This window comes from Pyricularia grisea (assembly GCF_004355905.1).
Source record: "Pyricularia grisea strain NI907 chromosome Unknown Pyricularia_grisea_NI907_Scaffold_7, whole genome shotgun sequence".
Classification (NCBI taxonomy): domain Eukaryota; kingdom Fungi; phylum Ascomycota; class Sordariomycetes; order Magnaporthales; family Pyriculariaceae; genus Pyricularia; species Pyricularia grisea.
The window spans coordinates 1,465,086-1,488,401 of record NW_022156720.1 but is presented as its reverse complement, the minus strand read 5'-3'; the positions used below and the strand labels follow the sequence as shown (position 1 = coordinate 1,488,401).

The following is a 23,316-nucleotide window of genomic DNA, read 5'->3' as shown; positions in this document are numbered from 1 at the left end:
TGTAGATAGGTATGGGGTTGGTCGTGTGCTGCTGCTTGCTGCTGCTACTTGGCCTCCTTGAGCGCCAAAGAGGAGTGGCACGCCCGCGGCCGTCATTCGCCCCGCAACCGGAAGTGGAAGGCCATTTGCTCGATCGGAAACACACAAAGACTTAATGTAAATTCCAAGACTAGGAAAAAAAATTAAAGAAGCAATGAATAGCTGCGGTTATGTCAGACTACGCGCAATGCTACAGGAGTCCAGTTGACAAATTTACCAATGGGGAAATATAGATTTCCGGGTTGGGTTTGACTGGACCGGTTCTTCCTAAAACAATTGAGTGGGTTGTCGGACAGGCTGGCAAGGATCTGAGGTCGACCAACATCAGTGGTTCATGAAGCCAGTCGTTTGCTGATTACCGGACTGGTCCCGCCGTTAATTTTTTTTTTTTTTTTTTTTTTTTTTTTTTTTTTTTTTTTTCAATGAGGAATCGCATGCACCCTGCACTCCATCCAGCCCCAGCAGACAGCTCTGTCCCAGCGTACCTATCTACGTAATAGTAGATATTCTAGCTCCGCGCTCGAGATTTAGGAGTTGGATCACTCGATTGAGGGGGGAAAAAAAGAAAGAAAAAAAAAAAGACACAAAGGAAAATGTTCTGACAAAAGCTGGTCACAACACATCGAGGACTAGTCCATCAGTAAAGAAGTCCGTAAATGGTGATATCGAAACTCGACCGATAATTATTGGCTTCTCAACACAACAAAAACTGCGTCATCCATTATTGTTCATCTTATGATAATTGCCTGATGAGCGGGCATGTAGGTACCTAAGGTACCTACCTACCTACCTATTAAACAACGGTTGTCCGGGAGCACCGTGAGTTGTCCGCTCATCATCAGTGGGGCAGGCGTGTGCGTTGAACCAACTACTACAAAGTATAAAGTAGACCTAGCTCGGTTGATTATGCACGGGCCAATCGGGGTTTCTGGGGCTGGTTGCCTTTTCAACTCATCATCACATCCAATCCAACGTGGGAGTTTGTTGATTTAAGTCGGCTTACAGAAGCAAAATGTCATGAGCAACCACACACGTCCCATTTTTGCGCAATGTTTAATCTTGGGATGGCGGCTCACGGAGATTTGTCGAGACTTTCATGCAGCACATTGTACAGCATAAGAATTTGTTTAGATTTACTTTGTACAAGCAGGAGGAGCCTGACTCAGAAGAAGAAAAAGAAGAAAATAGCACACGTACCTGGTCTAGAATTGGAGAAATCTGTCGAATCAAAAGCCAAACAGACTACCTACGGCAACCAAGGCCCGTACTCCGTAGTCGAATAGTCTGTCTAGTCTAGTCTATTCTAGTCTATAGTATCTACCTACAGCTATGTGGGTACCTAGCAATAATCAAGGTAGCAAAACCAGCCTGGCGCACACACTAATTCACGCTCACATTGACATACACATAATATACAATAGAGTACAGTAATATTATAGTTGTACAGATACCAAGTATGCCTATTTCGGGTTTTCAGTTGACTTTTGCTTTTCTCGCAAGACAGCAATATTATCGTCTACCATGGCGATTTCTGCATCTAGCTTTAGTATCTTTTCCTGGAGCATGTTCTCATACTCCTGGTCAGTTAGGGGAGTGAGAGGACTCCATTTGGAAGACAACCACCAGTCTCGCTTTGACGCTGGTGTCGGCTCTCGCGCAGCCCATTTGTTTGAAACAGCCTGACCACCTGCACCGAGAACCATCAAGGCTAAGGCTACTGGTGGACTAGAGCGTATACCCGTGGCTACAACGAATTGTCAGTTTGACACTTTTTCAACAACAGCATCATTTTGGTTTTTGAGGAGCTTACCCAGTGCTCCTTGCGCCGTGCCAGCAAATGCGCCAGCGGCACCACTGATGACAATCTTCTCCTTCCCGCTCAGGTCCCGTGTTCCATACGCTGCAGTTATCGCTGATCTCGAACCTTGAGAAAAAGAAATGTCAGACAAAATACGTGTCTCTTTATGGGTTCAATCAGTTTCGTCAACGACGGGTATACAACACACTGACCATTGAACACAGAGCCTGCAGTAAACCAGTAAGCTCCTCCTAGTACGGCAGATATCAAGGCTGGGCGGTGACGTGATACGGCAATGATAGCTCCACCAAGCGCACCGGCAGTTCCTGCATTTGTCCCAGGTCAGTCATGTGATGCGTGAGCCTCGCAGCCCTTTACGGAGAGGGTCTTCCGTGTGACAACATACCTGTCAAAGCTCCAAAGCTCAGTGCTTGAAAGACTTCTGCGGGCAGGAAGTTTGTCCGTGACTTGACTTCAGCCTGCCGCTGTCGAGGTTGTGGTGGCAATTGAGGCGGCGTCTGACCAGGCTCGACATCAGGCATCCTTGAAGGTTTTCTTATGGACAGGTTTCAAATGAATATTATTTTTTGTCTTAAAAAAAAAAATTGGATAGAAAATAGAGAGAAAAAAGAGGCTGGATAAAGTCTCGACTGCTTGACAGGAACTGCGAAGTTATGCACGTCAAACGTGTGAATCAGACTAAAAGTTTGCCATGGATTTTCGATGAGCACTCAAGGTATTCCTGGTGTATAACCGTTCTATTGCATGATTCAAGAATAGAGACAGGACAATAAATTTTTTTTTAAATCGGCCAGGTCAAATAAATATAGAACTATTAGTATTAATAGGTGGTCAGATTTAGCAAGTAAGGCAAGGTAAGGTAGGTAGGTAGACAGGCTGGTAGCAGGGAGTGAAAAAAAAAACAGAGCCTTAGTTGCTGGCCCCTGCTCCGTCACGTTCACATTCGGTTCGAGGATGTTGAATCGTAAGTGGATGTTTCTCCCAGTGTACTAAAGTACGATGCGCTAAACTTTTTTCGGGTGCATGGGATAGTGCTGGCCACCAATCATCAAGCAGATTCTGCCGGGTGGTTCCTTACTTTTTGTCCAAAAAATCGAAAAATTGCCCGCCCGCCCGCACACTTCAAACTTGAAATGAGAAGGCCTCTTGAATTTTTTCCTCCCACTTCCATACCTCGATCCCAAACCCACCAAAAAAGGACCCCGAGAAGTCCATTTCTACAGACCCTCGACCCGTGATCGAGGCACAACCAGTACTTGCCAACCCTTGCGACGACAAGTCCATCGCATCTCTTGATTGCGAAGGACAAGGCCTCAATCGGTAACTAATAATCGACATCGAAACATCGACCAAATATCCCTCCCCACCAAAGAGCGCCGACTCTGTAGCCGGCCCTCTATACTCGTCTACGCGCTACGATATTGAAATCGTTGCGCGTGGCATAACCCACCAACCGCAATCATGGGTTCGTCCTTTCCATTTTCCGCTACTACTGCATCATTTGCCTATGATGCACAGGCAACCCACAAATTTTTCGACCTTGTCGCTGATATATCTTTCCTTTAGCTCCCAAAAAGAAGGAGGTCCAGAAGTTTTCCCTCGGGGAATTCATGACGGACTCAGGTGAGTAGCAGCACCCGCCGACTGGCCTGGGGCCTTTGGCAAAATATAAATCGGGCCTTGCGCATACGACATGTACTTACCATTCTATGCGATTAGCTTTTGGTGGAGGATCGTGGGCTGATGAAGTCGAGGATACATATGGTACGTTTTTGCGCGCTTGCGTGATGTTGGCTCATTACCTCCCACTTGCCATCATATGTCAAAGTGCTTAAACTCACACGCTACTCTACTAGGAACTCAACCTCTTCCCCCATCCGACCGACGTGGAAATAGTGGCTACGGCGGTGGCGGCTATGGCTCATCCGACAGAAGTACGTTGAAATCTTCACCAACGCATCGTAATCGAAAACGATCCTGTCGCACATGTACTGATGATAGCTGTAGTGCCGTATGCACCCAGGGAGCGCGATTCCTTCCCGCAGCGGATTCCCGACAAGCCGCCCTACACTGCTCACTTGGGCAATCTCTCATATGACGCAACCAACGAGACCGTGACGGATTTCTTTGCCGCATGTGAAGTCGTCAGCGTCCGCATCGTGGAGGACCGCGAGCAGCAGAGGCCCAAGGGCTTTGGGTACGCCGAGTTCGCTACCGCAGAAGGGCTCCAGAAGGCCTTGAACTTTGATGGCGACTCTTTCCAAGGCCGTGTGATTCGTGTTCGCATTGCCGATCCTCGTGAGTTGAACTCCGTCCTGCGGGCAGACATTTTAGAAGATAGCTTACTGACTATCGTCCCACAAAAAAACAGCCAAGAACAGCGAGGGCCGTAGTGAGGCCAGGGAGCTGGACTGGTCACAGCCACGCAAGGGACCTTTGGCAGATATGCCCCGCAACGACCGTCGTGGGCCGAGCGAATTTGGAGAACGCCGCGAATTCAACAACGAGCGCCGGGAGTTCAATGACCGCCGAGCACCTCGGGAGTTGGTTGATGACGGCAAGGTCCGTGACTTCAGTGATTGGTCCCGCAAGGGCCCGCTGTCCCCTCGCCCGGACACTGCCCGTCAAAACTCTTCGCGAGAGGGCAGCAGACCTCCCTTTGAGGGCGGAGACTCGTCCAACCGTGAGGACCGCAGATCTTCCGCTGCTACTTGGGGCGAAGGTCGCCAGGATGGGTCTCGCCCACCTCGTCGTGAGTTTGCCGACCGTCCCGCTCCTGAGAGGGCTCCTACAGCTGCCGAGAAGGATATGCAGTGGAGAAGCAGCATGCGTCCCGATCAGCCCACAAAGTCCCCCGCTCAGTCGCGCAGTGGCAGCGAGGCTCCCCCTTCGCCAGCCCCCGCAGCCGCAGCACCTGCCCCCGGCGGTCGTCCTAAGCTTAACCTGATCAAGCGGACGATTTCCGAGGCACCCGATGTCACTTCGCCGGCTTTGACAGGCAGCGACTCCAAGGCCAGTCCTTTTGGTGCCGCTCGTCCCATCGACACCGCTGCCAAGGAGCGGGAAATCGAGGAGAAGCGCCTTGCCGCGTTGCAGGAGAAGAAGGAGGCGGAGGAGAAGGCTAAAGAAGAGCGCCGTCTCGCTAAGGAGGCTGCCGACAAGAAGGCGGAGGAAGATGCAAAGGCCGCCGAGCAAAACGGCGATGCACAGAAGGTTGAAGAAGCAACAGAGGCAAAGGAGGCAAAGGAGGCGAAACCAGAGCAGCCAGCCGAAGCTGCTACTCCCACAGAGCAAAAGTTATCTGTGCGGACACGTGAGCAGGCTCCTGTTCCCAAGTCTAGGGCTACTGAGAGTGGTAACTGGAGGTCGGCTTCGAGCGAGCAAAGGGGCGGAAGGGGTGCAACCAGTGGTCCCCGCCGGGGAGGCGGCGGCCCTCGAGGTGGCCGAAACGATGGGCCGAGGCCGCCGCGTGCCAACGGAGGGCAACAGTCGCAGCCTGGAACTCCTGTCACTGCAGGACCAGACTCTACCCCTGATGAGGACGGCTGGACGACCGTAAAGAAGGCCAAGGGTAGTGGTCGCCCTATTGCATCCTAGAAGCACAGGCTCTAGGCGTCCACTGGACATCAGCGCGGGTTTTCAACATGAAGAGGATGACCCTTTTATACGAAGCCTGAACGCCGTTACGATGCTACTGAAATTCCAAAAGTCACTGTACCATACCAAACACAGGTTCCCGGCCTACTGCTTTAAGGATCCCAACATCTTCGCGCACAAAAATGTCTGTGACACACTGGGTCATGCTTGGATATTCCTAGCAGCTGCTGCCCTTTTTCTCGTTCTCGATGCAGTGTGGCTCCAAGACTTCTCTCTCACTGTCATCCAGCCCTACCGACACTAGCACTTTCCAGACCCAACGTTGCCGGCAATGCTGGATACTCATTTTTATGCCGTCTACCTCGGTCCCGCTATGACTCCAGACTCGGCGAGTTGGCACGCTTCGCTGCTTGAGTTATCAACCGCTGCCTGGCGTCCTCCATCAAAACGCTCCACTTGATTCGTCTTTCTTTCCGTGACATGACACTTCATCACCGAGTGTCTCTCGCATCTCTGCGCCATGTTCCAAGTACCCGCTTGAGCATGCGTATGTCTCTTTTTTTATTTTTGTTTTTGTGTGTGGCTGTGGAACGCAAATTTTCCAGATATTTGTGACTGGACGTGAAAAGGGGTTTTGACTGGGCGTTTCGGCTGTACATAGTCGTCTTCTATTTTTTTGTTTTTTTTTTTTTTTTTTTTGTTTCTCCGAATTTTGGCCCGCATTTCTACATGTTAACGAGTGAATTTTCAGGGTTGGATTTATTTCTACAGAGAAATGGATCAAACGAAAAGCATGCATGTTTCCAGGACTTATTCACAGGCACTTTATTGCGCGGGCTGTCACAGTTGGCTCCGTGGTTTTGACGAAGCCCAGAGGGGCATCTTTAATGGGGGCAAGGCCTCACCACCCAATAGACCAAGCAGAAATTTGACAATCAGTTTAAATCTAGTCTAAAGTATACCTTCTACCGTCTTGATAGATGCGAAAGGTTTGTGGTAATTCTTTTGAGGAGTGACATAATGTGTTATTTAGAGCTAGCACTCTGGGTGTACACTGGTGTTCATCAGAGCTTAGATCCCTTCACAAGTCTGGCTTGTCTAGCTTAACACGTAGACATAATGATCTGAAAACGAGATATACCAACTGGTACCTTGATCGTCATACCATCCGCACGCGAGCATTCTATTCCGAAGGGACGAGTGGCCGCCCAACGGGCTCACTCTACTAACCCGCCCCACAGCCCCCTAAACACAAAGGCACAAAACTACCTCTTCATATTCTTCTGCTTCTCGGCATCCCTGGCAACGTTCCTTCCCTCCACGAGCAGACCCTTGCGCCTCCTGACGCCGTCCATGTATCGCTTGGCCACGTTCTCGCGGTCGCCGTACTCTCCCAGGTCCTCGAGATCGTCTTCGGTGAAGGGCACCCAGAAGGGGTCCTCGTCGAGGATCTCGAAGCCCGTAAAGATGAGCTGGGGCTGGGCGGCGCCCGAAGTGCGCTTGCGCATCTCGTCGGCGAAGCCAAACGACTCGGCGGCGGGGAGGAGGGACTGGATGGTGAAGAAGGGCGTACCCTCTTTCATGGCCTCGGAGAGGACGTTGCCGCGTCGGCGGGTCAGGACGTCGTAAACGCGACCTAGGACCTCGGCTGTGTGTGTGTGTGTGTGTGTGTGTGGTGGTTCTTGTCAGTATTTGCGGCAACATTTCTTTTGGGGAAACCGCCCGTAAGGAGGTGCTGGGAATTTTTCATTTTGGGTTCTTTGAATACTTACTACTTGCTTGAATCTCGCAGGAATACATGGCCAGCATCAGACGAGGTGACCAGTCTAGGAAACCCTTGTGTATGCCTTGCTGCACAGCCTTGATGACCTCACCAGTGAGACGACCTATGGCGTCACGAGCCGACGAATCTTGTGCAGTGTCGGCAAGCTCGACGTCTTCAATAACAACGGCCACTCCCTGGACTGGCTCGTGGCATAAGGGCCCTTGAGCCATGGCAAGCTGGAAGCCGTATGCGATCTTGTCAGAGAGGTGGCTCGCCTTGAGACGCTCATCTGCGGACGGGGCATCGGCCTTGTCTGCATCATCTCCAAAGACTCTTGGCAGTATGCCGTTTGCTGTGCCGTCCACAAGAATATTTGGCCCAGTCCTCCGCGGCCCGAAAGATACGATGCGCTCTGCAGCCGATTTCCAAGCCTCACGCCCCTTGCCGGATTCCAGCTTCTCCTTAAGTTGTGATTTGAAATCCTCTGGGCTCAAGATCTTTGCCTCCTCAAGACCCGCAAAAGCTTCATCTGCCTGGGATTCCTCAACCTTGTCCTCGGACGCAGCATCGTTATTGCTGGCAGGGTCGGAGGATAGTTGCTTGATGGCAGCAGTCTGCTTGAGCAGGAAGTCGGTGACATCCTTTGGCAACGGGCTGACCTTTAGTCTGATCGTCGCTTGCTTGGAGCTGCTGACTGCAACGACCGAACCTCGCCCAAGTTCCTTGTTGGCCGGTGGCCGCATCTCCTCGGCTTTGACAATGGTTTCTCGGTAGGGCACGATGGGCGCACCAGCCTGGATCTCACATCGGGCGAAGCGTTCGCGAAGATCAGTGAGGCAGCGTTCAAGGTGCAGCTCACCGGCGGTCAGGAGGACGTGTTCTCCACTTGCAAACTGCTCGTACTCGGCACATGGATCACTTTGCACCAAGAGCTTCAGACCTGCAATCATCTTGTCAAGATCTGCGGGGTTCTCAGGTTCAAGCGCGACTCGGACTATTGGTCGACCGACCGCGCTCCCTACGCCTGCCAGGTTGACGGCCCCTTCTAGTTGGCTGCAGAGAGTTCCGGATTTGAGAATTCCCGAACCCTCGAGACCCTTGATACCAAACACGACGCCAGCGGGCACAGTGATAAGGCTCTCCAGACTGCGGCCCATTAGCATGTAAAGAGCCTCGACGGTGACCTTCTGCGGCTTTGGGTCAGCGTTGGGTGTGGCGGGAGAAAACTTTGGGGGAAGAACGTAGACGCTATCGCCGACTGATAGACTGCCTGAATATATGCGTGCAAAGCCAATCAGGTGCTCTGGCTCGGCTTCTGCCTCGGGTTCGGCGGGAGTTATTGGGTCGTCATCCAGGCTTGCTGAGCCGATGGCAGAAGTAAGGTCGTCGATACCGTTACTGGCACCGGCCTGGGCCTTCGCGGCCTCGGCACGCTTTTTCCTGGCCAGTTCCCGTGCCTCTTCGGGGCTGAGAGGACCGTTTCTTCGTTTATTCTCGGGTAAATCGCTGGCTGGAACTGATACCATCTTGCTGACATAGGCTACAACAGGGTCATCACCAGATGATTTGAATTGCACCATTGCGTCTCGGATCTTGGAATCAATAGAATCAGGGCCCGGGCACGATCGTAAGAGTTCAGGCAAACGCTCTGCCTGTGCGGCCTTTGGTGATGGAAGTGATTCGACAACCGATACTAGGAGAGCCACAGATAGTGGGAGCCAAGAGGCGAAAACAGTGGTTAGTAATAACCGAGGATCCCTTGCGCGGAGGATATGCGCTGGGACATTGATGTTGAGCGACTTGGTGATCTTCTCCAGCAGAGCTGCGTCACTGTGGCCATTGTACTCCTTCCCCATGGTTGCGGCGTAAACAGTCCAGATGGGCTCGAGCACTAGCTGTACAAACATGGGCTTCAGTGCCCGCCCTTTCAAATGCTTTGGTCCGAGTACTTTCTTGCTTTTGGGGTCCAAGTAGAAATTTCCCCAAAGGACCTTTTCCATAACGCTGCGTTTTATGCCCAGTTTCTTCTCGTATAAGCCGGCGAACTGACGAACGGTAAATGCCCAACCGTCGATGGCGCTGGCAAAAATGACATTGTTCTTCTCTGGTGCAAAGTAAAGATCCTCGTCATCCTTTTCTTGGAAGCTCAACTCGCCGGCCTCGTCATCTTGCTGACCTGCTGCTTGTGCTTCCCTGGCTGCGGTGGCGGCGACGCGCTCCTCGATCCTCTCTCTCCAGTTAAGATCCTCCTCCATCCTCTCGCCTTGGAAAAAGCTACCAAGAACAGCGTTGACCTGCTCCAGAATCTTTGAGAGGTGAACGTTGGCTTCCGAAGGTGACATTTTGAGTTCGGTGACTAGGCGGTCGATCTTGTTGATGACAAGCAGCGGCTTGAGCTTTTCGGTCCATGTTTGGCGAAGAACTGTAACCGTTTGGCTACAAACACCCTCTACGGCATCGACCAAGACCACAGCACCATCGCATAAGCGTGAGGCAGTCGATACTTCACTGCTGAAATCGATATGACCAGGAGAATCAATAAGGTTGATGAGATAGTCTGCAGCCACAGGAGCTGCATCTGGGCTCGATCTCCGCAGCATGGAGAAAAGTAAAGATATTGCGGATGATTCCATGGTGATGCCCCTGGCTTGTTCATCAGGACGAGAGTCCATATACCTGATCTTGCCGGCCAGCTTTGGTGAAATAATGCCATTTGTCGCCAACAAGGCATCTGTTAATGAAGTTTTGCCATGGTCCTATGATGCCGTATCAGTAGTCTGTTTTTCTTCGTTCCAGTTCCTTGGTTTAGGCATTTTAATTAGGGCTAGAACTTGAGGGTACTTTGATACTTACCACATGCGCCAGAATACAGATATTCCGGACGTTGTCAGCATGTTGCTGGAGCTGTGCCAGCTTTTCTGGGCTTACTACCGGCATCTCTTTTTTTCTTCTTCCTATTTGGATTTCTCTCTTTCGGCCTTTATTTGTTTTTTATGTTGAAATAAAAGATGCCGGTCTCTTGAAACTTATGTAGGTACGTAGGCAATTAATTTAGGATCAGTTACTGGGAGATTGCAGTCGGCAGATGCCAAGCTGTATCTGCGATGGATGGCAGCCCAATATGTAGCAAATAGAACGTAAATCCAAGACTCGACTTTTAAGTGGAAACTGTGTGTAAATGGTGTGCAAATCAGAATGATGCACGTTTGAGTCACTACTAAGCTTGGGGCGTCAAAAGCGAAGCAAGCTATTTGTCTGCTTTTAACACATGCAGTTTAAGGAACACTTTTTTCAAACTTGCCAGCCTATGAGTTATACTCCATCTGAATAAAAACTGGAGTCCAGCCGGGGCACCAGCTAAATTAGAAAACAAAAGGCATAGAGAGAGAGAGAGATAGAAAAAAAAACCCTACCCTTTGACCTCAACTGCAACAGCGCAAACTTGTTCTCGAGTAACGAAGAGGGAAAAATGCCCCGCCTTCCTGGTGTCGCTGCTGAATGCCCCACATTGAAAGAAAAACTGGGGCACAATTTTTTGGAGGGGCAGGAAAATTCTGGTCAGAAGCGGCCGTGACTTTGAAGCCCTACCTGGCGGTCGCGAAGCACCAAACGAAAAACCACCCTCGCTTGGCTCCCGGAGGCCGATTGATTTGAATAGAACCTACCTCCCGGAGACAATCCCCCCGCGCAAGTTCGCTATCCGCGCAACCTGCTACCCGTCGGAGACTGGGTTTCGGTATTTCGTTGAGAGATCTTTGATTTTTTTTTTCTTTTCGTATTGTCCGTTCCTTTTATTCCTCGACCACAAAATCCACCAACCATGAGCGGATACCAAAACGGTGGCCCCCGCGGCCTGGCCGATGACAGCGATGTTGAGGAGGAGGCCCTCGTCGCCGACTACCGAGAGCAGGTTCAGTACGAGGAGGGTATGGATGACCCCGATATGGTGTTGGCACAGCAGACCGACGACATTCAGTCCCGGCTTGTCGCCGCAGCGCAGCCCCTTGACTTTTCCGCACCCCTCGAAGTCAAGTTCCAGAGCTACGACCAGTACTGCAGCTTATTTCACTTCATCCTGAACTCGGATGGACCAGTTGACCTGGAGCCCCCTTCTGTTAGTTTTCCTCATGTATTTGTTCCCGATAAATATCTCGATCGAATTCGTGTTGACCTTTTTTTACTTGCCTGCCAATATAGTACTACTGGGCCTGGGATGTCATCGACGAGTTCATCTACCAGTTCAACTCGTTCTCCTCGTACAGGATGCGCATCGCGAGGCAGGCCAACAACGAGGAGGAGGCACAAATACTGCGGGAGAACCCCAACACTTGGGGCTGCTACAGTGTCCTGAACGTGCTCTACTCGCTCATTCAGCGCTCCCAGATCCTTGAGCAACTGCAAGCAATGAAGCGGAATGAGGACCCCATGGCTGTCGCGGGTGACTACGGCAGCAGGAGTTTGTACAGGATGCTGGGATACTTCTCCATCATCGGTCTTCTCCGTGTGCACTGTCTGCTCGGTGACTTCAGCCTTGCCCTGAGGACGCTTGATGATATCGAGCTGAACAAGAAGGCCATGTTTGCCCGCGTCATGGCCGCGCACTTCACAACCTACTACTATGTCGGTTTCTCCTACATGATGGTCCGTCGCTATGCCGATGCCATCCGCATGTTCAGCCACATCCTGGTCTACGTCTCGCGTACCAAGAACTTCCAGAAGAACGCTCAGTACGACTCGATCACCAAGAAGAACGACCAGATGTTGGCCCTCATTGCCATCTGTGTGGCTTTCCACCCCACTCGTCTTGACGACACTATCCACACTGCTCTGCGTGAGAAGTTTGGTGACCAGCTCCTGAAGCTGCAGAGGGGTGGCCCTGAGTCTCTTCCCGTCTTCGAGGAGCTCTTCAGGACGGCGTGCCCCAAGTTCATCTCGCCCGTTCCTCCGGACTTTGACAACCCAGAGGCCAACGTGGATCCCATTGAGCACCATCTGTCCGTTTTCATGGACGAAGTCAAGACCAACATGTGGAGCCCGACTGTCAAGTCCTACCTCAGGCTGTATACAACCATGGACCTTAAGAAGCTCGCTGGTTTCCTGTCTGTCAAGCCTGAGGAGCTCCGATCCTGGCTCCTTGTCAACAAGCAGCGCACCAAGCAGTTGCGCTGGGCTGACAATGGCCTTCTCGATGGCGAGTTGGTCAACGTGAGCGACCTCGACTATGCCATGCAAGGTGTAAGTTTTAGATCCATCTTGACTGATCTGGCCAATTAATGCCTGAAAGTTTAATGCTAACAAAACTCAGGACCTGATTCACATCTCGGAGGCCAAGGTCGGCAGGAAATTGGTCGACTGGTACCTCCGCAACCTGTCTCGCACATACGTGTAAGCCAAGGTTGATGAAGTCAAAGTCGCTTCGCTCAAAAGCACCGCGCCGCCCCATTCGAAAATCGTAGTCAAGACTTCAGGGGCATTAAATGGAAATTTCCTGGCAGCAGGTTGAAAGAGAATATTTGGGCAGCAAGCGGCAATAGCCCACGAGAAGATGATTTTTTTGCATTGGCGTTCCAGGGGTCTCATGGTTTCAAACAAAGCAACGTCTGGGTGCATCGGATGGTCATGGGGATTATGGGTTTGGTTGTGCACAGTCAAGGCCCCTTTTTTGAGAGCCAAGTGAAAAGTAAAAATGTCTAGGGGGGCTGCAAAGCCAACTTTATGATGTGGTTAGGGGTGAGCGGCCGACCAAACGAGCTTGTCTAGCGAGTTTGGCTTGGATTTAGTATGCTAAAAGTCTACCTAGCAAGCCTAGGTACCCCAGGTACCTTAGTCAGGTCTAGAATGAAGCAGCCATAACAACGCAAAAATAAAAGGAACGTCTGATCTGGCACATTGGATGGGTACGGAATAATTATCTGTCTCAGTAACGCCCCTGCCATCTGATGGTTGCAACCCTTATGGTGGGTGAGGTAACGGATGCTTCCTCCCATGCCACCTCATCCCCCACTTGTGACGAATATAGTTCCTTGGCAACGTCTCGCTATGCCGTCTAAGTGAGGCCGCCAACGGTGAAGCGATACCTAGAAGGCTTTGTGTTTGTCATGGTTTCGCCATTGCACGGAGTAGCTTTTGATGGTTTCAGCGATAGTCTATGGCTGACCGGTCTCTAGGGTGGTTGCACTGCTTGCAAACCTCGTCACGACTTGCAAAATATCGTCATAATCGAAGATACCCACGGACTTTTTCGGTTGGTTGCTTGTCATCGGGAGAAAGTAGTAATTAGACGATGAGCTGTTCTGGATGGTTGCCGATCATACCTAGGTACCTACCTTGCCTGGTACCTTGTATATCTACCGGTACAGATCGGGGATCGGCACAATGGAAATGTTGTTGATAAGGAATTGAAGGTTGGTCTTGGAAGGTGATTTGGCTGCAAGACGCCTAGGTAGCTTTGCCGGGCTTTCACTCAGTACCTACCTACCTAGGTACCTATCAAAGGAAATTGGGTGCAACTGCCTGACGAAGAAGACGTTGTTACAGTCGGCTTCAGCTGCGCCCTGTTATATGGCACTCTCGATTATTTGTTTAGCTTTCATTTTGACCCACCTGGGACCAGACATGGAAGGATTGCATGCCCTAACTTTTTCCCAATATATCCCATAAAGTAGGTTGAGCCCTAACCACATGGGTTAGGTTGTTATAGAAATAGAAAAATTACCTACACATACCTAGGTAAGTACCTTAGGTTAGGTAGGCACTTAGGTACCCAAGGTTCCTCGATACTGTGGGTGGATGGATGTAAAGGTCCCCAGTTGGGGCGGCACCATTTGCGGGACTAAAGGCGGAGTGTTTTTGTGTAGGTGGTAGGCCGTTAGGTGAGGTACCATTGAACACCAATTACTACCCCCCCCCCCCCCCCCCCCCCCCCCCCCCCCCCCCCGGCCGCCCGCCCTGGCACCGACACAAGGCGGCGCCCCAAGCTGCAGTTGAGTGAGTGGCATGTGCACGATTGATTGATTATCACTGCAATGTGACTTGCAGGCCCTCCCTTCCTTTCCGCCAAGCTCGTTCATTCACTCATTCATTTGTTTTTTCATTGCGCCCCATTGGGTCGGGGGTTACCTTGACGCCTTTCGCTTCCAAACGGTTTACGCCGCCCAGCGTTTCTTCCTTTTTTTCTTTTTCACATTGGCATTGCTTCGATCAAACTAAGTGACCTCTTGGATCATCATCACCACTTGTAACCCCCATCTTCTTCAGCAAAAAACCCGTACCACAATCAAGTAACATCGATCGAGGCGCCGACCGCTGCCTTTTTTATATCCCGAAAATTAGGTGCAGGCCCAGCTTTGACCGCTAACTGATCGACGAAGCCTCCATTGAGCGTCTCCTCAAAAAGCCCGAAGCTAGAGCTTGCATAAAAGGCAATAGCTTTGACTGGCCTCCATCTTTACTGCAAGGGCTCGATACGAAAAAGCGCCGCAGCCAGAGGTGTTAGCAACTGGCAGCGTTCGACTGCGCAAACCAGTCAGTTAGTACAGCAACAAACCACACTGTCGGTGCCCCATGGCGGACCCTGCCGCCTCTCCAGTTGCTCGAAGTCCCGATTCCGAAGTATCGCCATTCACGAAGCCGGATCAGAAGGCGGGCAAAGCTGAATACTTCCTACCCAAGACCGATGGGAGCGACGGCAGCGACCGAGACGAGACGCCATACCCTACCATCAAAGAGCCGTCGCCCAGCCCGTCGGTGCGCACAGAAGACGATGCCTCGACCGTAGCGAATGATCCATCCAGCAACAGCAGCGCACCGTCCCGCGGCACTCTTTCGGCCAAGTCGTCGATCGCATCCGTTGTCTTCCGCCCGCCTCGCAATTTAGCTCTTCCACAAGGTGCGCAGCGGAAGACCGACGGTAACCGTCTCCGGAACTCGTCACCGCGACCAGAGAGGTGAGTGACAAGTTTTGATGCTGGGGGAAATTTTTTTTTTTTTTTATAATTTTATCTTCCTTTCACTTTTTGTTATTCTTTTCCATAAAGTCGATTTATTGTTTGGGAAGCCAGTGGGTGCTCGGAACGGCCCTGCAGGAAGCTTGAATACAATCCAGGTCTGTGGTCTCTCTGCACACAGTCCCCCTCGTGTGCACCATGAGACGGGTCGTCTCGCGCATGGATGGCACTTTGCCAAGCAAAAGTTGCCATCGCAGCGTGTATATCTCGGGGGCCACTCACTTGGGAACCACCGCCCAAAACACACACAAAAAAAGACCTGGATCTTTGAGGAAGGCGACAGCATCGTAAAGTACGTGCATGCCACACCTCGGATCTCCACTGCGTAACTACTTGGCTCTTCGGCATGTCGTCCCAAGCGGGGTCGGCGGTCCCTCTGAAATCGGGGTGTGGGGGGAGGGCACAGTAAATGCGTCTGTCTCCATGATTCCCCAAACTCGTCTATCTCTGTTAGCCCTTCATCCCCATCAAAAGCATGTCCGACAAAGCTCCATCGAGACTATTCACGTGCGCTGCCAGCATACATCATTCACAAATGGCCGGGTTATGCCCGATAGCGCTTGGCATGCTTCAATCCAACCATGGCAGCTAGCTGCTCAGCTTTTGACCAGTCTTGGTTGCCTTTCACATCCCGTCTTATCAATCATCCTCAAACTGCCTTATCCCATCCAGATTCATCCAATCTTTTTTTTTTTTTTTTTTTTTTTTTTTTTTTTTTTTTTTTTTTTTTTTTTTTTTTTTTTTTTTTCTTGCTCCATCCCTTCTTCTCGGGGTGTTTACGGTTGATCACCAGTACTATCTGCACACAGCAAAGCCACAATGCCAGGATATGAGCTTGATATGAGGAACGCCGTCTTTTCTCACGGCCTTCAATCGGGCCTGTTTCTTGTTTTCGGGGACAAGCTTTTTTTCTTCCTCTTCTCCTTCTCTCTCTTTCTGGGCACTATATCAGTCTTCCACGAGTTAAGTGCGTGGTTGATCTATGGCCTGAGGTGTCGGTCAATCCGAGTTTGGACCCATCGTGTGGTTCGACCTAACAAAACCCGCGATACACCTGACCCTGACCCAGCTTTTAGCTCAATCGTCCCAACTTGAAGCGCCCAACACAGATTCAAGAAATGCATGTGACAAGCAGAAGTTACGTTACGTATCTTACTGGGCACGCAATCCACCTTAAATCCTGACATGGAAACAAGAATTATTACTGGGGATAAATTCCCCGACTAGAGATGGCTTCCGCGCCATCAGTATGGCTTGGCTGGCTGACTCCACTACTGCCGCCTTTCCAACCATTAAAATATTACTTTTGATTGGCACCCACCCCCATCATCCCAAGCCTCACTGGCACCACCGCCCGCCCCCTCTTCCTTTGGTCTGACAAGCGTTCGACCTGCGGGGCATCTCGTTGGTTCATTTCAGCTTGCTATTTCTTTGCTCCATCTCTACCTGTCGCGTGCTGTTATACAATTCGCTCATCGCGCAACCGCTGCGCATTTCTGTAGCCGATGCCCGACGACTCGAGTTGACGACTTCACCACTGTGCCCAATCGATGGCTATACTAACAGAAGATGGTTCGTCGGGCAGGTTTCGGCACCACGTTTCCTTTGACAACATCCCAGTCGGCGAGGCAACCAAGAACAACGTACTGGGCTATACGATCAATCTGACGCACGATGGCTATCAACCCAAGCGGCGGTCGCGCACCATGATGGCCGGCGTTGACCAGCATTTCTACTCGGACTATGCACTACAGTGGCTGCTCGAGGAGTATGCTGAGGACGGAGATGAAGTCATTTGCGTCCATGTTTCGGAAAGAGACAGCCGCGACGACAAAAACTACAAGTCAAAAGCTCAGGCAATGGTTGAGCGGATAAAGCAGAAGATTCCTCCGGACTGTGCCATTAGCATCAAGCTCGAGTATGCGGTTGGAAAACTACACGAGACTTTCCAGAAACTGGTATGTGCCTCGAGCTTGTTTTTGTATCTTTTTGCTGAGTGATACCACCTTTTGCACAAAGTATCTTTCGAATCTTGCTGACCACTCTTGCAATCTTTGCAGATATACATATATCAGCCGTCAATGCTAGTTGTGGGCACACGCGGCCGGTCCCTTGGCGGTCTTCAAGGACTTGTCAACACGCGAAACTCGTTTTCCAAGTACTGTCTACAATACTCGCCAGTGCCGACCGTGGTGGTTCGCGACATCGACAAACGCAAGAAGAAGAAAGAGAAGCGGAGCCAGGATCCAAACAGGCAGAGTTATATTTCCATGCTGGCCTCCAACGACGGAAAGCACGAGGCGGACAGCGAGAACAGCAGTCTATATGAGCTGGAGGCAAGGCTCTCACCCGACGAGGAAGCCCACAGGGTCGCAGCAGCTATTGGCCTTCCGAGCTCATTCGACCCCACAATCGAGGGTGTGGCCCTTGAAACGCGGATGCATCCCCGAATCCACAGCGTACCAACCTCGCCTCTGAAGGAGACTATGCATGCCGAAGAGGTAGCCAGCGCTCTTGCGGCCGTGCCTGCACCACCGTCGACACTTGGTGGGAGCGATGATGATGAGAGCGCTGACGACTCTGGAGACGAGTTTGAGGTCATGTCTGGCGAGCAGATCATCGCCAAGGGCCGTCAGGGCAACCCAGATGAGAAGATCAAAAAGACGAAGCTTCACCAGATGGAGGTTGCCGAGGCAGCGGCGCTTCGTGAGCAACCAGTTGACGATGATGATGACGACGATGACGACGAAGATAATACCCAGGGCGGCCCGGGAAGTCAAGATGGTCAGGGACTGAAAGGAAAGCCTTGATTGTGATTAGTTGCCACCTGAACACTCTTCCCTCATCAATAAAAGGAAAAGTCTGCCAGAACAAATTATCATGCACGCGGCCGGGTCGGCCAGCCTGTAATCTGAGCACTCCTCGTACGGCTGGATGCTGCTATCTTTTTGTGGCCCATAAAGAAAGGCCCAAAGCCGTCACGTTTACAATATGAGCGGTTTGGCCATGGTCTGAATGGCCATCTTGTGATCGAGCTTTGGGTCGATGCCACACAGGGTAGGTGGAGTGACCATGCGGCACAATGTCGGTATAGTGTAGACTATTCGGTGCAGAAGTTGAAGGGAAGCAGTGTGCACTTGTCAGATACCAACAGTTTTAACCCTTGAGAACTACTATTTTGCAGGATCCAGTTCCGCTCCCATAAGAAGAAGCTCAAATTTGGGGTCTGAAGGGACAGTAAAAAGGGTTAACTATGTCGGGGTTTGAGCATGGCCGCGTTAAAAAAAAAAAAAAAAAAAAAAAAAAAAAAAAGACTGCAATGTTCTAGCTTTAAAAAATCAAAAGTCATTCCTAGACTCCATCACCTACCTACCTACCTACCTACCTACCTACCTACCTACCTACCTTTCCCGGCCCACAAGACGGCAAGCTAAATCCAACTGCTGTTGGTCGCGACACCTCCCAGAGCTCTTGACAGGCTCACAAACTGTGGCAAGTTCGCATACATACTAAACGAGGTCGGTTATGGACAAATCAAGAATCTGTTACCAACAGGACAGCACGCCTCATTCGGTCGAGTTTTCTTTTTCTAGTTTTTCTTTCTTCTTTTCTGCATAGCCCTCCCCCATCGTTGCATTATAGCAAGATTGAAATAACGGTGAACCTGTTTGCTCAGCCGTAAACATGTTCTTTGCAAGAGTCCCATCTTAAATGTCTTTCTCCGGGTGTAGCATTTCCAACAAGATTTCTATATCATCATCCACCTCATCGGTTAGCGCAATATATGGAACAGGTCGTTTGGGAAATGATATCTCAAACTCGAATGAAAAGAACCCGCTATAGCCTCAGTTGACAATGGCTTTGAATTCCAAGCTTGAAGGCTCTACGATAACATTGTTTGCCAACAGATTGTTGTGGCAGAACACGATACTGGGATCTTTCTGTGCTTTATATGCCATGGCCCGTCGCACTTGTCCATCCCACGGCAGGGAGGTAACAGCTGAAGTAACAAACCGCTTGTTAATTTATGAAGCTGAACAATACCTACCCAAAACTTCTCAAGCTTCTGGCCAACATCCTGCAGTTCCGTGGTAAGCTCATCCATCCCAACTCCATCAATATACTCCATAATAAGGCAGGCGGCCTGTCACTGCTGGTGGTTTTCAGTTGCCATGACGATGAGAGCGACAGGCATACTGGTGAGGATTCTGTCGTGGTACAGTCGCCCGTAACCTGCTCATGCAGTGATACACACAATGGAAGCTAAATGTCTCAATGACAGTCTTACTTGGTTCAGACTGTCTCATACTGTGGAAATTGCTTCTGCGTACCTTTCCTTAAACCGTCCGCCCTGGACTAAAAACGATAGCGTTCAACAAGGAGACACGTACAAGAACATAGATGGCAGGATAGGGAGAGAGTGAGAATAGATGCGTGCGGCTCTACCCAGTCAAGCAGTATACCTAGATAGTGTTTTGCTTCTGGACTGTACAAGTTACCAGTAAACACTGCATCATTGTCCAGTATTATATTGCGTTGCCAGGGTTGCTTGCTTAGGTTGTTCTGCCCACCATCCGGCAAATGCACACGTGGGTGGGTAGGTAGGTAGGTGAGGTAGCTTCAGCGGGTTATGTGGCTACCTCCCCCTAGCTTACCTAGCTCATTCTCTCGCAAGCCCGGGGGAAGAGGGAGAGTGGGGGTGGCTCATGGGCGATGGTGGGGCCCCGAGCTGCGCAACCCCTGTCAACTAGAGCGTTTGTACGAAGTAGCAGAGAGGCTTGGCATTTCGGGTGACGCAAACAAGATCGCGCCGGTGGTAGGTGGTAAGGTACCTATGGTTAATTAGTGTCGGGTTTCGGTCAATTCCTTCCGCGTTGCAACAAGATCATAAAAACAACAATTGGCTTTTTTTTGAAATCACGGCGAACCACTTGCAAACTTTTGCCAAAAAAAAACCAAGGGCAAAAAAAGGAAACACCTCACAAGCAAGGTTTGCCAGGCTTGCTGCTGTGATTGACTGTGGAATGCGAAACCGTCTCAAAGCCAGCTAGTCAGTCAATTTTAGGGGCCGACCTGTACAAAGTGAGAGTTAAACAACAAAGACCAACGGCGATGGCCAGCGCAAACGGAGCTCTCATATTTTGAAATGCCACAATCCTAGTCTCAACTGATCCCACAGCCAACCAATACAACACGAAACTAGCTGCCGACCCTCCTTACTACCTATTCCACTTCAACAAAGTCACGTGTGAGATACGACCAGCAAGACTTGGACGCACCGACCACGACGACAAGGGCGACAAATGCGTGGAGCCGACTGCGGCGTCGACGCCTGCTCGGCGCAGCCTCCGTCGTCCCTCATAGGAACGTTTTTCTCGCTTTCGCCTTTTATTGGGACCTTTGCCGCGGTCGCCATCATCACCTCCCGTCATGTCCACCCTCTGCTGTCGCGGCTACACGATGGCGCCCGCGATGACGGGGAGGACCATGTTCTCCCAGCCTCGGCACCGGCGGCGCTCCGGGCGTGTCATGTTGAGCACGGCAACCGCAGTATTCGCCGGAAACTGTCGGGGGCTGCCTTTGCGGCTACGATTGGCCTTTCGACCGTCCTGGGCGAGCTGATATTGGCCGAGATCTCGGACCTGATCAATTCGAGGGCGAGGACGACAGCGCTGCGGTATACAGTACCCACTCTGCTCTTTCTGCTCATCGGCCTGATACCATTTCTCATTATTCAATCCGTCGTTGTCGGGGCCGGTTGGTCGTTTCAACGGACGGCCAAAGGGCGCCTCCCTCGCATGGCGTGGATGCTGCAGCTGTCTGCATTTTCCGTTTGGCTCCTTGTATTCTGGCAGCTGGGGCGGTTGGTTCCCGGGCCAGATGATAACTACGCCTATGCTCGAGATGCAACGGCTAGTTTTGACAGCACCGGCATCTCGATGGCCATGCGGGGCTCCTCTAACGCCTTCCCCGACCTGTTTGCTGGCGGTAAGGAAATGTCGAGGGCTTGTCTCGAGAGGATAGGCGTGATTGGCATATCGCTAATGGCGCTTCTGTCTGGCTTTGCTAGCGTCTCCTCTCCATTTCACATACTCTCTGATAACAGGCAACACCGAAAACGACCGGTGACCGATGCGCAGATTGCCAGGAAGCAGTCTGGGCTCGAGGCCACACAGGAGCTACTGGTGCACAAGAAACACCGCTTAAGAGCACTGCAGCATAAATCGGCCGCCACAACATCTGTGGCCGAACAAACTTCACCCACCTCCCCAGCACAGCTCGTCGGCAAGCTGGTCGGGTCGATCAAGAGCTTGGGAGGTGGCGGCGAGGCTGGAGAGATCAAGGCGCTGCAGATGGAGATAAATGGGCTGGAGCAGATGGAGGCCAGCATGTCGTCGAGCCTGGCTGCCATGCGAGCCAGACAAGCAAATCACGCGCGGGACGGGACCGCCCTGGGCGTCCTCATGGCGTTGCCGTCCTATGCCTTTGGCCTCTACTGTGTCTACAGGATCCTCGCAACAACCATAACGACCCTCCGGCGGGCGTACTCACCCGGCGCATCCTTCTCTTCGTCAGATCCCATAAATCGTTTCCTTGGACTGCTCGCCAGGCACTGGGATCCTAAGCTGGACCAGCTCGCATGGGCGAGGCAGATCTCGTTTCTGCTTTCAGGGGTAATCCTCGCCCTTTCGGCAAACTCCGTCCTGCAGACCTTTCACCTGTTTTCCAAGTGGGCGCCGGGACTCCTGCACCACACAAAGGCGAACCTGCCGCTGCTGGTCGCCCAAGTCACGGCGACCTACGTCATTAGCGCGGCCCTTCTTCTGAGGAGTAACCTGCCCAAGGAGGCGTCCAGTGCAGTAGGAGACGTGCTCGAGAGTGCGCTCGAACCTGGATTTGTCGATCGTGTAAGTGGTTGTTTTTTTTTTTTTTTTTTCTTGTTTCCCCCGTCTGAAATCTTAAGTCCCTTTAGCCAATTGCGTGGAGGCCATTCGCCACTCTGAGTGGGTTACTATTTTTTCTTTCTTTCTTCCGACTGCGTTGCTGATCAATTTGAGAATACAACAGTGGTTTGAGGGATGGTTCTTACTCGCCAGCATAGCGACTGCGTTTGGTATCTGGATCGGCAGGAAGATCGCAGGGTCCACGACAGACTGGGATGACTGGGAGGAACTGTCTGCGGAAGAGCTGGGTCAAAAACGATCATGACAAGCCCGTTAGAGGGTCTATACATTTCTAGGGTCCAAGGTATACTGCGAAGAAAGCCTGGCCCCCATCGTATCCCAATCCGGATACTGTACAGTTCGTGTTAGCTATTTATTTTTGTTCATTTGTAACTGTTTTTACTATGTATGATCTAGACAGCTTTTATTGTTTTATCTAGAAAAAGTATTATAATAAGGACAACAATTCTAGACCTTTTGAACCCCTCCAATGTAGACCTAGGCTAGATTTTCTACTACTACTTCTAGATAGTCTAGATGGAGGGGTTTTCCCACCTTCAAAGTTAAGTGATTTTTGATAGGGTAGCTGGGGGAGAGGATTCTTAATCTTTTTTTCTCTTTTCTTTTATTTTCTTTTCTTTTTCTCTTTCCTGGTCCGATCTGTAACAAAAGCCGGCGGGAAATCATTCCAACATTCAGAACATTACGGTTAGGTACGTAAGATCGCGGGCGGGTGGGTGACAGGGCCGCCGCGTCCGGATGGGCCTGCCCGCTGTGACGCACATCCCCCACTCGGCCCTATCCGCTCAGGCTGCTGGAACCCTTGAAACTGGCGCCGCTTCGTCTCAGTGGTTTTGGAGCCTTTTATTTTTGAAAAATTGATGGGTGGTCGGGCGCCTTTTTTTTTTTTTTTTTTTTTTTTTTTTTTTTTTTTAAGGGCTTTGAAAACTCTCTTTATGATTTGCCCAGAGACGGCTTGTACTGTACCCCTCTCTCCGCACTCTTTTGCGAATTCTTTTGTTATTTTTCTTACGGTACGTTTCACTGGGCCAGATCTGTGATATTGTGGTACGGAAACGTCATTTTTTCTGGTTGAACAGTGGCTCTTAGGCTGTTTACTGAAACGTAGCCGGAATATCGGTATAA

At 51.0% G+C, this 23,316-nt stretch overlaps 6 protein-coding genes across 6 annotated transcripts; 4 read left to right on the top strand and 2 right to left on the bottom strand.

Annotated features, from left to right (window-relative positions):
• Positions 1 to 1,461: 1,461 nt before the first annotated feature.
• PgNI_09454 (uncharacterized protein) lies at positions 1,462 to 2,733 on the bottom strand. The gene is made up of 4 exons (XM_031129438.1): positions 2,244 to 2,733; positions 2,050 to 2,163; positions 1,850 to 1,963; positions 1,462 to 1,783 (listed from the first exon to the last, which is right to left on the bottom strand). The coding sequence occupies exons 1-4, from the start codon at positions 2,377 to 2,379 to the stop codon at positions 1,500 to 1,502; spliced, it is 648 nt and encodes a 215-aa protein (XP_030978033.1). The 5' UTR covers positions 2,380 to 2,733; the 3' UTR covers positions 1,462 to 1,499.
• A 298-nt stretch (positions 2,734 to 3,031) lies between these two features.
• On the top strand, positions 3,032 to 6,223 carry PgNI_09453 (uncharacterized protein). Its single transcript, XM_031129437.1, has 6 exons — positions 3,032 to 3,323; positions 3,425 to 3,481; positions 3,578 to 3,622; positions 3,715 to 3,792; positions 3,866 to 4,156; positions 4,230 to 6,223. The coding sequence occupies exons 1-6, from the start codon at positions 3,320 to 3,322 to the stop codon at positions 5,453 to 5,455; spliced, it is 1,701 nt and encodes a 566-aa protein (XP_030977722.1). The 5' UTR covers positions 3,032 to 3,319; the 3' UTR covers positions 5,456 to 6,223.
• Positions 6,224 to 6,468: 245 nt separating this feature from the next.
• On the bottom strand, positions 6,469 to 10,202 carry PgNI_09452 (uncharacterized protein). Its single transcript, XM_031129436.1, has 3 exons — positions 10,074 to 10,202; positions 7,228 to 9,976; positions 6,469 to 7,103 (listed from the first exon to the last, which is right to left on the bottom strand). The coding sequence occupies exons 1-3, from the start codon at positions 10,155 to 10,157 to the stop codon at positions 6,721 to 6,723; spliced, it is 3,216 nt and encodes a 1,071-aa protein (XP_030977723.1). The 5' UTR covers positions 10,158 to 10,202; the 3' UTR covers positions 6,469 to 6,720.
• Positions 10,203 to 10,803: 601 nt separating this feature from the next.
• Positions 10,804 to 13,222, top strand: PgNI_09451 (uncharacterized protein). The gene is made up of 3 exons (XM_031129435.1): positions 10,804 to 11,334; positions 11,418 to 12,455; positions 12,526 to 13,222. Exons 1-3 carry the CDS (start codon positions 11,041 to 11,043, stop codon positions 12,607 to 12,609), a joined length of 1,416 nt encoding a protein of 471 aa, XP_030978035.1. The 5' UTR covers positions 10,804 to 11,040; the 3' UTR covers positions 12,610 to 13,222.
• Positions 13,223 to 14,266: 1,044 nt separating this feature from the next.
• On the top strand, positions 14,267 to 18,504 carry PgNI_09450 (uncharacterized protein). Its single transcript, XM_031129434.1, has 3 exons — positions 14,267 to 15,166; positions 16,812 to 17,184; positions 17,287 to 18,504. The coding sequence occupies exons 1-3, from the start codon at positions 14,784 to 14,786 to the stop codon at positions 18,034 to 18,036; spliced, it is 1,506 nt and encodes a 501-aa protein (XP_030977724.1). The 5' UTR covers positions 14,267 to 14,783; the 3' UTR covers positions 18,037 to 18,504.
• A 1,638-nt stretch (positions 18,505 to 20,142) lies between these two features.
• On the top strand, positions 20,143 to 22,737 carry PgNI_09449 (uncharacterized protein). Its single transcript, XM_031129433.1, has 2 exons — positions 20,143 to 22,134; positions 22,295 to 22,737. Exons 1-2 carry the CDS (start codon positions 20,530 to 20,532, stop codon positions 22,433 to 22,435), a joined length of 1,746 nt encoding a protein of 581 aa, XP_030978189.1. The 5' UTR covers positions 20,143 to 20,529; the 3' UTR covers positions 22,436 to 22,737.
• Positions 22,738 to 23,316: the final 579 nt, after the last annotated feature.

What these genes read in the sequence shown, in the direction of transcription:
- PgNI_09454 (XM_031129438.1), bottom strand. Translation starts at nt 2,379, where the DNA reads ATGCCTGATGTCGAGCCTGGTCAGACGCCGCCTCAATTGCCACCACAA. An exon ending in TGCAGGCTCTGTGTTCAATG is followed by an intron (nt 1,964 to 2,049) that starts GTCAGTGTGTTG and finishes CTTTTTCTCAAG; the next exon opens with GTTCGAGATCAGCGATAACT. An exon ending in CACGGCGCAAGGAGCACTGG is followed by an intron (nt 1,784 to 1,849) that starts GTAAGCTCCTCA and finishes AATTCGTTGTAG; the next exon opens with CCACGGGTATACGCTCTAGT.
- PgNI_09453 (XM_031129437.1), top strand. An exon ending in TGAAGTCGAGGATACATATG is followed by an intron (nt 3,623 to 3,714) that starts GTACGTTTTTGC and finishes CTACTCTACTAG; the next exon opens with GAACTCAACCTCTTCCCCCA. An exon ending in TGTTCGCATTGCCGATCCTC is followed by an intron (nt 4,157 to 4,229) that starts GTGAGTTGAACT and finishes ACAAAAAAACAG; the next exon opens with CCAAGAACAGCGAGGGCCGT.
- PgNI_09452 (XM_031129436.1), bottom strand. Translation starts at nt 10,157, where the DNA reads ATGCCGGTAGTAAGCCCAGAAAAGCTGGCACAGCTCCAGCAACATGCT. An exon ending in TCTGTATTCTGGCGCATGTG is followed by an intron (nt 9,977 to 10,073) that starts GTAAGTATCAAA and finishes ACGGCATCATAG; the next exon opens with GACCATGGCAAAACTTCATT. An exon ending in CTGCGAGATTCAAGCAAGTA is followed by an intron (nt 7,104 to 7,227) that starts GTAAGTATTCAA and finishes ACACACACACAG; the next exon opens with CCGAGGTCCTAGGTCGCGTT.
- PgNI_09451 (XM_031129435.1), top strand. Translation starts at nt 11,041, where the DNA reads ATGAGCGGATACCAAAACGGTGGCCCCCGCGGCCTGGCCGATGACAGC. An exon ending in TTGACCTGGAGCCCCCTTCT is followed by an intron (nt 11,335 to 11,417) that starts GTTAGTTTTCCT and finishes CTGCCAATATAG; the next exon opens with TACTACTGGGCCTGGGATGT. An exon ending in TCGACTATGCCATGCAAGGT is followed by an intron (nt 12,456 to 12,525) that starts GTAAGTTTTAGA and finishes AACAAAACTCAG; the next exon opens with GACCTGATTCACATCTCGGA.
- PgNI_09450 (XM_031129434.1), top strand. Translation starts at nt 14,784, where the DNA reads ATGGCGGACCCTGCCGCCTCTCCAGTTGCTCGAAGTCCCGATTCCGAA. An exon ending in TCGTCACCGCGACCAGAGAG is followed by an intron (nt 15,167 to 16,811) that starts GTGAGTGACAAG and finishes TTCGTCGGGCAG; the next exon opens with GTTTCGGCACCACGTTTCCT. An exon ending in ACGAGACTTTCCAGAAACTG is followed by an intron (nt 17,185 to 17,286) that starts GTATGTGCCTCG and finishes CAATCTTTGCAG; the next exon opens with ATATACATATATCAGCCGTC.
- PgNI_09449 (XM_031129433.1), top strand. Translation starts at nt 20,530, where the DNA reads ATGCGTGGAGCCGACTGCGGCGTCGACGCCTGCTCGGCGCAGCCTCCG. An exon ending in AACCTGGATTTGTCGATCGT is followed by an intron (nt 22,135 to 22,294) that starts GTAAGTGGTTGT and finishes AGAATACAACAG; the next exon opens with TGGTTTGAGGGATGGTTCTT.